The sequence below is a fragment of the Sceloporus undulatus genome, chromosome 2 (genome assembly GCF_019175285.1).
Source record: "Sceloporus undulatus isolate JIND9_A2432 ecotype Alabama chromosome 2, SceUnd_v1.1, whole genome shotgun sequence".
Classification (NCBI taxonomy): domain Eukaryota; kingdom Metazoa; phylum Chordata; class Lepidosauria; order Squamata; family Phrynosomatidae; genus Sceloporus; species Sceloporus undulatus.
In genome coordinates, this window is record NC_056523.1 from 244,569,664 (window position 1) to 244,582,039 (window position 12,376).

The 12,376-nt window shown below is 41.2% G+C and overlaps 1 protein-coding gene across 5 annotated transcripts in view; it reads left to right on the plus strand.

The window, feature by feature from the left end:
- The first annotated feature begins 91 nt into the window (after positions 1-91).
- The window catches only part of C2H9orf85 (chromosome 2 C9orf85 homolog), a 72,127-nt gene continuing 59,842 nt past the window's right edge, over positions 92-12,376 (plus strand). For 4 of the 5 annotated variants that reach the window (XM_042448702.1, XM_042448700.1, XM_042448701.1 and 1 more), the window contains exons 1-2: positions 455-516; positions 5,440-5,530. In XM_042448702.1, the coding sequence (XP_042304636.1) occupies positions 470-516; positions 5,440-5,530 (138 nt within the window). In that variant the 5' untranslated portion in view covers positions 455-469. Of the gene's footprint in view, positions 328-454; positions 517-5,439; positions 5,531-12,376 lie in introns of those variants that run through there. The other variant, XM_042448699.1, reaches the window with a different exon arrangement.

The window sequence follows — 12,376 nt, forward strand, 5'->3', positions numbered from 1 at the left end:
CAGGGGAGCCAAGGGGCGGAGCCAGTGCCTCAATGACCCGGAGAGCCAGCCAATCAAACCGCGCCCTTCCGCTGCGCGAGAGCAACGGAAGGCGGGGAATGGGCGCGGGAGGACCAATGGCAGCGCTGAGTTTTAACCCGCGGGCCAATAGGAGAGCTGGATTTCGTGGCGGAAGGAAAGGAGGCCGGTTTCCGGGCGAGGTGTAGCGGACGGTGCTCTCGAGGGGCGAGGATGAGCTCCCAGCGGGGGAACGTGGCTCGGTCGCGGCCTCAGAGGCACCAGAACGCCCAGCGCTTCCGCAACGACGACTCCAGCGCCCAGCGCAAGGTCAGTGGCCAAGGTCACAGCGGGAATAACCCAGTGGCTCAGTGCCGGGGAATCCTGGGAAGTGTAGTTTTGTTATCTGCGGTTGTCTATATTCTCTGGGGTCTTGTGGCCCTAAACCCAGCCAAGGCGGAGGGACGAGTGCATGTCAATAACACTTTGGTTGGTGGGAACCCCAGGAGGGGTAGAGAGGTAGGGATTCGACATCCGAACCAATGCGAACGTGTAATTCAGATGCAGCCAATGGCAAACTCACAAACTCCCACACCTGCAATGGAAACCACAATAGTGTTATAACAGCGTAGTGTGAGTTGTCCCAAGACACAGTGGGCCCTTGGGATCCCTTGGGGTTTGGGTCCAGGACCCACTCTGGATGCTCAGCTCTCATTGTAAATAATGGCATAGTAAAACGGTGTCCGTTATACGAAACGGCAATATCAGGGTTTCCTGCTTGGAGCTGATATGCCTTCTTAATACTTTCAGGCTGTGGATAAAGACTCCGCGGAGGAACAGAGTGCAACTTAGGCACAGGGAGCCTTGATATCGCTTCCGTTTTTTAAGCCCTGTTTTCTCCCTACTGTTCTGCAGTGATGATTTTCAAAATGCTAACTGCCAGTTTAAAACAGTGTCCATTCTACATCTGCGCACAAGCTCAGTTCTCAATGGATGCTCTAAATAGCCCCTAATTGTGTCCATCCTCCAGTATAGACTGAGGTCAGAGAAGGCTGAGCATGTGAAGGCTGCCTTGGGTCTCTAAATTCAGCAGGACTTACTATCAAGAAGCAAGTCCCTGCAGAAGCGTAATGAGGAGCTTCATTAGAGCAATTGAGCTTTCTAGGCAGGGCAGAGCATGCATTGAAGGTAGGATTGCATGAGTGTCATTTAAATACCCATTACTGTGCCGTAACCGTCTCTTCTTGTGAGGACACAGCAGAGGTTGAATCCAAGCTGGACCTTCCTGTTTGGGAGCGGCCCATTGAATGATGACCCTTTCGTGTTTATTTTCCTTAATAAATGCATGGAGTAAGCTTTTGCTTTTTTGCTTTTTAAAAAGTTAATTAATCCATTTGTAATTTTGTCAGCCGTTTGTAGCCAAATGGTTACTTACATTTGAAACATTTAGAGAAACGCGATTACAGTAAAGCAACAGTTATAAAATGACATATCGCTATAAACAGCTTGATAATTTAGGGTGGTTGTTTTTTTTCTCCATCCAAAACTGTCAGGACAGCTAAGAGCAGCCATCCATACAAAGTAAAGATAATGCATGGCACCATAAGTTCAGTGTACTCCTATATACGTCTTTTTTGGTTGCTGCAGAGGTTGGGATTCTCTTGGGTCGTCCACAATGACCAAAGTCGTTTTACCATGGCAGCTGCCCCTCTGCAACCATCCAGTGATTCAAAGGGAGGGATCAGAGAAGCATCTGGCTGTGTCTCCATAGCCAGGTGCAGAATGGTGACACCAACTGCCAAGCCTTCTAGAAGATCCCAGCAGATCTTGATGGACATAATATATCATTGTTCTACATCTAAAGAGACATGAAACACTGAATGCTGGAGGTTGGCAAAAGTGGTGGCATAGCATCGTTCTGCCTGAAGAACATTTATTTATTTGTTTATTTATTAGATTTCTATCCTGCCTTTCTCCCCAAAGGGACCCAAGGCAGCTCACAATAACAATTCTAAAAACATATTGCCATAAAACAATTAAAACATAAAATTAGCACCATTAAAACCACAATAAAATCACAATGCTCATCTCATAAAAACCCATCCCATCACTAGACATTAAAAGTCTGCCTGAACAGAGATGTTTTTACCTGCCGACGAAAGGCAAGCAAGGAGGGAGCCCATCTTGTTTCTTGTGGAAGGGCATTCCAAAGGGCAGGAGCAGCCACTGAGAAGGCTTTCTCTCGTGTCCTCACCAGGCGAGCCTGTGATGATGGAGGGACCGAGAGAAAGCCTTCCCTGGAAGATCTTACAGCTCTAGCAGATTTGTATGGGGAGATACGATCTTTCAAAGAATTTGGACCTAAGCCATGTAGGGTCTTTATAAGTCATAACCCGCACTTTGAATTGTGCCCAGAAAGGAATCGGTAGCTAGTGAAGCTGTTTCAGCAAGAGAGTTACGTGGTTCCTATAACTGGCCCCAGTTAGCATTCTGGCAGTGGCGTTTTGCACGTGCTGAAGCTTTCGAACAATTTCCAAGAGTGCATTGCAGTAGTCCAAACAGGATGTAATCAAAGCATGTGTCACTGTAGCCAGATATGACATCTCAAGGAATGGGAGCAGCTGGCGCACAAGTTTTGCCTGTGCAAATGCACCAGGAGGGGGTTAGCAGCAGAAGGGGCAAAGCTTTAGCAGTGGAAGAGGGGGCTTCTACAAGAAGGCCTTCCCCTCAGGGGAGAAGGGGACAGCAGCAAGGAGCCAGGAGAAGCACACATGCACACCTCCCTGTTGCTTTTGCTGCCATTTCTTGCTCCTCGGGAGAAGAACAGCAGCAAAGATGGGCAGGGGGCTGACTGGGTGTCACCCCCCTCTGGGGTGTCACCTGGTGTGGTCTGCACACTACACCCTCCCAGTGATGCTACTGGGCCCTACTGCACAGTAGCACAACCCAAGTGTTTAAACTTAGGAGTTAATAAACTAATTTCTACATCTCTTTCCAACTTCTGCTGCGGCTTTTCCAAGGTTTTAAAAGCCCAAGAGGAAAGGGTAGGAAGAAAATTTCCTTAAGTTAGACTGGAAGAGAATGTCAGTTTCTTTGCCTTTTCACGGAGTACGCCTTCCACTGAGCTCTAGCCCATGTCCAATCCTGCTGGGTTGTATCCAGACTAGGTCAGTGGAACTTGGCTCCCAATGAAATTAAAGAGATTTAAGTCATAATGTACTTTCCCCATTCTCAAAATTAAAGTTGTTCCAGCAAAGGGAAAGAAATGGGATGAAGTAGCATCTTTTATTTCAGTACTCTCACCTTTTATGGCTGGCAGCGGGGGCTGCATCTGATACAAAATAAAAAAGCTGATGGCTTAGAGGCAAAACAGGTGGCCTCGAAGGGGTGGTGTGACGACGCCCCTGAAAGACCTGGATTGGGGCCACGGCAACTGGACGCCACGGCCCCAATCTGGCCAGCTTCCACCTCAAATAGGGATGGGAAAAGTCCGCTCCTACTTGGGGTGGAAAAAAGTCACCCCTTTGCCTCTAGACCCAGCTTTTTGCCAGCTCTGGGCCAAGTAGTGCCTGAACGCCATGCCTCCAAGTCACCTGGAAGCCGGCCAATGTGTAATCGCTGGCATGGCTTCCAGGCAATTTGGAGGCATGTTTCATCTAAATGCCATGCCCCCAAGCTGGCTAAAAGCCGGCTTTATTGGGCCGTCTGTTTCGCCCCTCGGTCAGTGGGGAGAAGGATGGGAAGAGACTGGAAATAAAACCAATGTTCATCTAACTAATCTGAATCTAACTCTATAGCTGAGACACAAGTAATTTAAATCACTGCTAAACGAGATTAGAAATTTGTCTTATGTGCTGTCTCAGATAGTATATCTTCACTGTTTTGGAAAGGCACAAGTTCTGTGTCAGCAAAAGTGTTGACTCAGACTTCTCTCCAAATGTGGGAGTTTAAACTGTCCAGCCCTCATATTTCTCTCACTTTGCCCTTTAAACCTTGAGCTTGGTTTAAGAAGGATGAGGAGGCTGGTGCACAGCTAGTGTCTTTAGGCAGAGAAGCAAGAAGGTATAGTCAATGCTTTGGCCTAAAGCATATTTATGTAGCTGCCTCTTGCAATTCATGCTGATTAGTAGCTTTAAGATAGAAATTCTTTCTTGTATAATGAGTCAAATCACTCTGGAGCAGTTTAATGGCCTATAACTTTGTCTGTAATAGTTTGTGGGTGGCAGTTAAGATCTCCATGAAATTAGGTTCATTGCACACTGCAGAAGTAATCCAGTTTGAGACTGCTTTAACTACCTCAGCTCAGAGCTAGGGAATGCTGGAAATTGTAGTTTATTGTGGCATCAGAACTTTTGGGCAGAGAAGGATAAATGTCTCACAAAACTACACTTCCCCGAATTCTATAGCAGTGAACCAGGGCAGTTAAAGTGGTCTCAAACTGGATTATTTCAGCTGTGTGCTTTGGACCTTAGTCCCATTTATTGTGAAGAAGGGTTAGTGCTAATTGAGAAGGCAAACACATACACTATGAACCTTCCTTGCCCCCCTCTAAAATCAGTATTAAGATTTTAGAATGAAAAAAAGATTGTGACAGTAGAGGGAGAAGCCTTTGGGGAGGTGGTGTGATATAAATATATAAATATCTTCCTACTTATTCTTTGACTATTGCGTTAAGGACAAAGTTTTACTTTTGATTCATTACAGATGCTGAATCTTTTCAGGTCCTTAATTGAGAATGTTTACCAGATGTCTCTAGGAAAAAATGAACCATGTCTGAAAGATTGATAAAGCATGTCAGTCCAAAAATAAATTCTCCATCAGTTAGATCAGATTCTTTTTCTCTCCCCTCCAAAAATGCCCCTTTGAGTTGTTTTTTGAAAATGTTAAGAGGAATGTAAATTACTCATTATGAAGAAACATGATAGTAAAATTTTGACAAATTGTTAATTTTGATATGATGATCAATATAATTTATAGGTCCCAAAAATTAAATGAGAGCCAGCATGTTGTAGTGTTGGGGTGTTGTACTAGGATACTGGGAGACCAGGGATCAAATGGCCGCTTGACCATGGAAACCCACTGAGTGATATTGGACAGGTCACACTCTCAGCCTCAGAGGAAGGCAAGAGCAAATCTCCTTGGAACAAATTCTGCCAAGAAAGCCCTATGATAGGTTTGTCTTAGGGTCTTCATAAGTCTGTAATATCTTGAAGACACACAACAGCAAGCATTAAACCGCCCACGTTCCAATATCTTACCTTGAGTCAGATAGCTTTGGTATGTGGCCACTGATGATTGAAATGAAATAGTGATGCTTTTTCATTATAACGTACCCTAATGGTAAGGCCCAGAGAATTCTTTCACTGACTCAGTGGATTCCACACTGGCTGTTCCAGCCCCCACTGGATTACTAATATCCCTATCTGGATCTGTCAATTCCAGTCCTGGATCTTTTGGTACCACTGCTTCACAACAGTCTTGTGATGGGACTCGTTGCAAGACTTCGGTTGATTCCAACTTCCAACCTCAGAAGGTACACGGTCACTAATGCTTTACCTTACTTTCACTCTTTTAACACTATCCTTAAGTATGTAAGGGCCAGGATTCAAAGCGTCTCCAAAAACCAGTATCAGTACTTTAGGTAATGTGTACTCTCCTCTTTCCCATTTCTAACAATCAATTTAATTGAGTCAACCACTATAAAACAAACAGAATTTTTATGAAGAAATTAACCGATATAAAGTATCTTGTGTAAGCTCCTAAAGCCACTTCATCACAGCCTTTGAGTTATTTTTTGAAAACTTTAAAAGGAATATAAGTGACTCATTATAAAGGCACTTGGCAAATTGTTAATTTTGATATGAGGGTAAATATAATCAATAGGCCCCAAACATTAAATAACCCCATTTCAGAATCTTTCCTTGAGTCGGACCGGTTGGGTATATGGTCACTGATGACTGAAATGAAATACTAGATTTTTTTCATTATAATGTGTCCTAATGGTAAGATTCCAGAAGATGACAGAATCTGTAGAGAGATTTTCAAGGAAAAATTAAATTGATGGGCGACATTGTTATGCCATATTTTCGCTTTGCAGATTTGATAGGCATGTGGTTAAAATCAAATTGTGATTATTTCTGTACATAAAAGGGATGAAAATTCTAACTGTGGATTTGGGGCCAGTTATTTTTTATTGTAGCTAAAATATAACATCTTTATGGAAGAGCCAGCTTGATTCAGCAATCTTATTCCATTTTGGAGAACAAAGTATAGGTTGAAACCTGCTAAAAATGGGAAATATTTCTTGAAAGGCTGAGCATTAGTAGAAGCTGAGATCCCTTGGTTTCATTTGTAAATCATGAGGCCACAGCTTACCTTAAAGGTGGGTCACAATTTCACTATATTTAGCAATGGTTTATATAGTAAAATGAGGGCAGCTTCCTTATAATAATCCGTCTCTGTACTTGCTGCAAATGGGAGACAATTGCAGTTGATTGTGTGTGACCTCTTTAATTAAGTTCCATGTTTAGGAAGTGCTCTAAAGGCTATTGCTAACTCCAGCCCCCAGTATTTATTTGGGCAACCAGTTTATGTCCGTGAATAAATATAGTTTGTTTGTACACCATTGCATATAATATGATGTCATTTTCTGTAGCTAGCATAAAGGCATGCCTTCAGCAAAAAAGAATGGAGACGGTAGTCCAGCTTGATCACACACCTAAGCAACATTACACTGGACAATCTAGTTTAGGCATTGGGAACAAGAAAGGTGGAGTCATTGCATGTTGCAAAAAGAAAAAAATGAATAACTTAATAATACAATCAAATCTATGTGTAGAAGGATTCATACATTTGCATAAGCCTATGTATGAATTATTCCTTATTTACCTTAACAAGTGTTTCAGCAATTAAGAAAAAATCAGTTTATATGTATGAAGAAAAACCTGTTCAAATATGCTGTTTTCTTAAAAAAAAAAATTGTTACCACCAAATCCAGACAAATACTACATAGTTCACAAGGTTTTTAGATTGTATGAAACCTGGGCAGCAGGGCAAATGTAAGCCATAGTTTTTTTCTTTTAAATTTTTTATTGTGTTATATTTACTGTATATACTCATGTTTAAGTCTAGAAATTTAGTTCAAAAAAGTTTCCTGTTATGATTCAGTGACTCATGTGACACTAGTCTGGCCTGTCTTGCTCTTTGAACACACCTGTGGTTTTGCATCTTAGTTTCTTTTTAATTATGGCATTCACATAGCTTTGCTCATGTACTGGCACAGTACCTTCAGTTTCCAGCACCTGCAGTATGTAGACATAAAGGGCATTAAACAAGTGTTAAGGCTTACCTTTAAAAAAATTAATATTATGTGTTTCTTTTTTTAAAAAAATCTTCCAATTGTGGCTCAGAAACTGATGTACTAGTTTCAGATGATCAAGAGCAAGAAAAAGCTCTTGCCATATGGCTGATTAAGCTTTTGATAAACAAGTGCCTCATCACATGGGCATATCTTAGCTACTAATCCTTTCCAGTTCTTGTTTATCCTGCAGTTGAACCCAACCAAGACTTAAGTAACTTTCACTTTTCAAGTCTACTACATATGGCAGTGGCAGGCAGCATGAATCGTAGAGCATCAAATAATGTATTTGGGATACATCTGCCCAAGAATATGTCCGCTTCTATTCTGCTAGATCAGCACCAAACAGAAGATAAAAGAGAAATTGCCCACCTGTAGCTGAATGATGTGGCATACTTTGATAACGCATCTTGCTTGAATGGAACAGCAGTTTGTGTCTGACCAGTACTGTAATTCTTTCTGTTAGTAAAGGGGCTGGGCCAGGCACACATGTGGTATTAGATATTTTGAAAATATCCTTGACTGGATGCTTTAATATCTGGCCATAGAAACAGTTTACTCTTTTGACTCTTTTCAGAAACAGTTTACAAGATCAGTTTATTTCTTCAGAGCTTTTATTGATAAATATTTGAGAAAGCATTTTTCCTATCATAACACCCAAATAATTGAAGATCCTTCCTTGACATGCCTACCAGGTGCCTTGTTTATTATTTAGGTACTACACAAAAGCTGTCACTTTGTATGGCACAGCGTAATAGTTCCACATGCAGAACAAAAATATGGCTATCTACCCACCCCCACTCAGACTTACTCTGGAGCTACTGCATTCCCATGGCCTTTCCATGCCTAGTGGAAAGGGGATTGGAAAGGTGCTATATCCTTGGAGACAGTTTCAGAATTATTACATCATTCACTGAGGTATGCTGGGTTTTCCTGGGGTCTCAACAATGGAATAAATTCTGCACCTGGCTGTGGGGACATAGCTAGGCACTGAAGGTCTCCCCCCCCCCCCACTAGCTATGGAAGGCTGTGGGGCACTACAGCAGCTCAGTTGTGATTCTGGAGGGGCACCTTTGGTCATTGTGAATGATGGAAGAGAATACTAACCTCCACAATAGTATCAACAACAGAAAAGCCTGCACATGGCACTAATCAGATGCCAGGCATTGCCTTTGTTTCCTGGCTTCACAGTTAAATGAGGTCCTCTTCTAAACTGCTTTACCTGCTGTTTTATTTTGCTTTTTTATTTACTAATTCTTTTGTTTTGTGGATTGTTCTTATCCTGCTGCTTTATGTATTAGAGTTTTGTTTTTTAGTATGCAGTGTGTTCACATACAATCTGCCTTGGGACTGTTTGGCAAAAATTAAGATAAAATTGCCATAAATACCGTAAGTCACCTTAATCTTTCCTGTCACTCCAAGCTGAAGGAGGAGCAGTGGCTGCCAGCTGCTCTTATTCATTAGAAGCTACTCAATCCCCCCTTTTCTGCTTTTTTAAGTATAGTCCATTTGCATGGAAAGTTTTGTGGGTAAGGCTTACTGAGAAGCCTCAGGAAATACAGTTATCCCTCCATATTTGCAGATTTGATTATTCACGGATTTGATTAATAGGTTCTCTAGGAATATCTAGGTCCTCCAGTGCAACTCTGTGGTCAGCTTTAACTAAAAGTTGCACTGAAGGACCTAGAGACTCCTAGAGAGGATACACTACTAGGCATTTGTGGTCATTGTCTCTCAGACGTTGGCCACAGAGTTGCCCTGGAGGACCTAGAGATTCCTAGAGAGGTGTCCTCTCAGTAAAAACAGTGTGTTTTTGTTATTTGCGTTTTTTCCATATTCACGGGGGTCTAGCGAATATGGAGGGACAACTGTATTTATTTGCAAAGAATGAATACCAGTAGGTTCCAAAATTATCCATAGAGGCTCTAGCAGAATGTAGTCCTGATATCCTGTAACGTATTTCTGACTGTAATCAGCACTCAGAGGGAATGCAAAACTCTTGTGGTATTGCCTTGCTGTACAAGTTATCAGTGGAAAGTCATCTTTATTTCTAACAAGCATGACTATTTATCCTTCCGCAAGATGGTAGCTTTAATTGCAGTATATCTATATGTGTTCATCAGCATCCTTATCCTTTAAAATTCAAGATGAAATTTTGTCACTCCTGTTATGTATGAAAGCATATAATAACTTCATAAAAGGAAAGAGTAGGAGAAAAAAACTTTATTTTTTAAAAGAAGAAAATCAAACATCCTTATGTAATTATGTAAAACAGTTCATGAATGACCCAGTGTCATGGAGTGATTTGAACATTGACCTACAGCCCTGGAGATCAGGGTTTAAAGCCTTGCTTGGCCATAGAAACCACTTGAGCAATTTACACACTCTCAGCCTCAGAAGAAGGCAAAGGTGAAAACACCTCTGAACGGATCTTGCCAAGGAGACCCCATTATAGTTTTATCTTAGGGTCACCGTGAGTCAGAAAAGACTTCAAGGCATACAACAACAACAATACATGAATACCAAAGTTGTTTTCTAGAGAAGCAGGACTGCAACAAGAAGTCTATGTCAAACAGGAAATGAGTGTCATGATTCTGTTTCGTTATTAGAGTATTCCATTCTTTGTTACCATTAAATAATGTACTTTTGAGTTTAATTTAGATTCCTGCTTGACAAGCTATGGGTCATGAATGATATTCAAGTAGCTTTTGGAAAAACATGCACTTGGGTCAAAGCTATACATACAAAACACTTCTGGGAATGCCTTCTTCCCTTTGGAATACATTAAAATGTCCATGATGTGGTGTTTGTAATTATGTAGTAAGAAGCATTCCCTGTCTCTTGCCACATATTGTTACCATGTTGCCACATATGTCACCTCTTGCCACATGTTGTGGCAAGTACAATCAAGTCACCTGTCAATTTTTGGCAATCCCATGAATTTCATGGGGTATTCTTAAGCAAGAAGTATTCAGAGGTGGTTTTGCCAGTTCCTTCCTCTAAAATACAGCCTACAGCACCTCGTACAGTATTTGTTGCTGGTCTCCCATTCAAAAACTAACTAGGGCTGACCCTGCTTCAAATATCAGATGGGATTTGGTGCCATTAGGGTATTTAAGCCATCTTATCACACATTCCCTCCTCCATAAACATTCAGTTTTCTTTTGTTGTTGAGTCCTGAAAGTTTCCTTTTTACCTCCCAGAACTTACTAAAATTGTTAACAATGCCAGTATACTCGCATGAATAAAAAGAAGACTATGCATTTTCTTTTTTCCCTTTTGCATACTAGATAATACAAACCAGAAGTCCTAAGGAGGAGCAAGTAGGTGTGATTGTGGATACTTAAATTTAGTGTTTTTCTTTTTCTTTCTCCCTCATCCTCCCCCTTTTTTATCCTGACAACCTTCTTGAAAGAAAACAAGGCGCATGCAACATGTTATTTCTCCCGTTATTTTTGCTATACATTCACCTTCCAGATAAATGAGGGTTACCTAAAGATACAGTTTTGTATTCTTCCAGACTTTGTCACTATCTCCTTGTCTGAAAGATTTCTAAAAGTTCATAGGACAAAAGTTCTTTCCCAAGAAATGCCTTCAGCGGATATTACAACAGACTGTACTGAACAGTTTTGCTGTTTGTCATTTATATGTCCTACTTAGAAAGATACCAGGTTACAAGGTCTTGTGGATAAGCTTTGTTTACTGTCACTTAAAATTTTTATTAAATCAAAAATTGAATGAGAATAAAGTACACTGAACAAATATAGAAAGCTGCCTTATATCTGGTCAGTATATTTTTCTAACCAGTCCAGTGCTCGTATCTTGACTGGCAGCAGCTCTCCTAGGACTCAGGCAGAAAAATTCTTTTTGCAGGACTTGCTACCTGATCTATTTATGGGACACTTCTTATACAGAGCATGTGTTCTACTGGTTGTGGCCTCCTTTGGTCCCCACTAGTGAAGCAATTACTAGAATCCTTTGTACAAACATTTTATGTCCCCAAATAATTTTAGCACCTAATTTTAGTACATATTCCCCCAAGTGAAGACTGCAGGTAGCATTACTAGCTTTCCATCAATTTGTTGTGTATTCTTGCCTGGCAAGGGGTTGGATAAGATGACATTTGTTTTCCCTTCTGACCCTCAGATTCTATGAACAGAGAAGAGAAATTTGCAACTAATTCTTATCAGTTTGTTAACTTAAACAGCCAATAAATGTTTTGGTATCATTCCAAATACCTTATAGGAGAAAGCAACTTGTGTTCCTTTCTTTGAAGGCTACATTAAAAAAAGCAACCTAACATTTCAACTACAGCGGACCCTTGTTATATGCTGGGGTTTGGTTCCAAGATCTCCCGTGGATAACAAAATCTGTGTATGCTCAAGTCCCATTAAATATAATGACATAGCAAAATGGTGTCCCTTATAAAAAATGAAAAATCAAGGTTTAATATTTGAAATTTATACATTTTTTGAACATTTTCAAATCGTGGATGCTTGAATCCATGTATAAGGAATCCATGTATAAGAAAGGCCGACTGTACTTCATCTCCACAGGGACCCAGGTGATCTTCATATGAGACACAACGGTAGCATCCTTCCAGTCATGCAGAAAGGAGACATATCTCAGTTAGCAAAACAGTCTTATTTTGGTGAGAGGACAAATACACACTAAGTATGTTATTATTATTATTATTAAGCTTTATTTATAAAGCGCTGTAAATTTACACAGCACTGTACATAAAATCATTTAATTAGACGGTTCCCTGCCTTCATGCTTACAATCTAAGAAGACACAACACAAAAGGAGAAGGGAATGATTGAGGGGAAGAGGATAAGGTCCAGCATTCTTCTCTCCCTCTGAGGCCTGGACCAAGGCAGATGGACAGACTGAGGGCTCTGTATCTTAAGGATAGGCCTGATGGCATTGGCCCACCCTCTCACCCCCACGGAGGCCAAGATGGAGTCAGATGCCTTGTGGGGAGGGTTCAGTTCCTTTAGTGAGGCCGGATGGGAAGGCCTA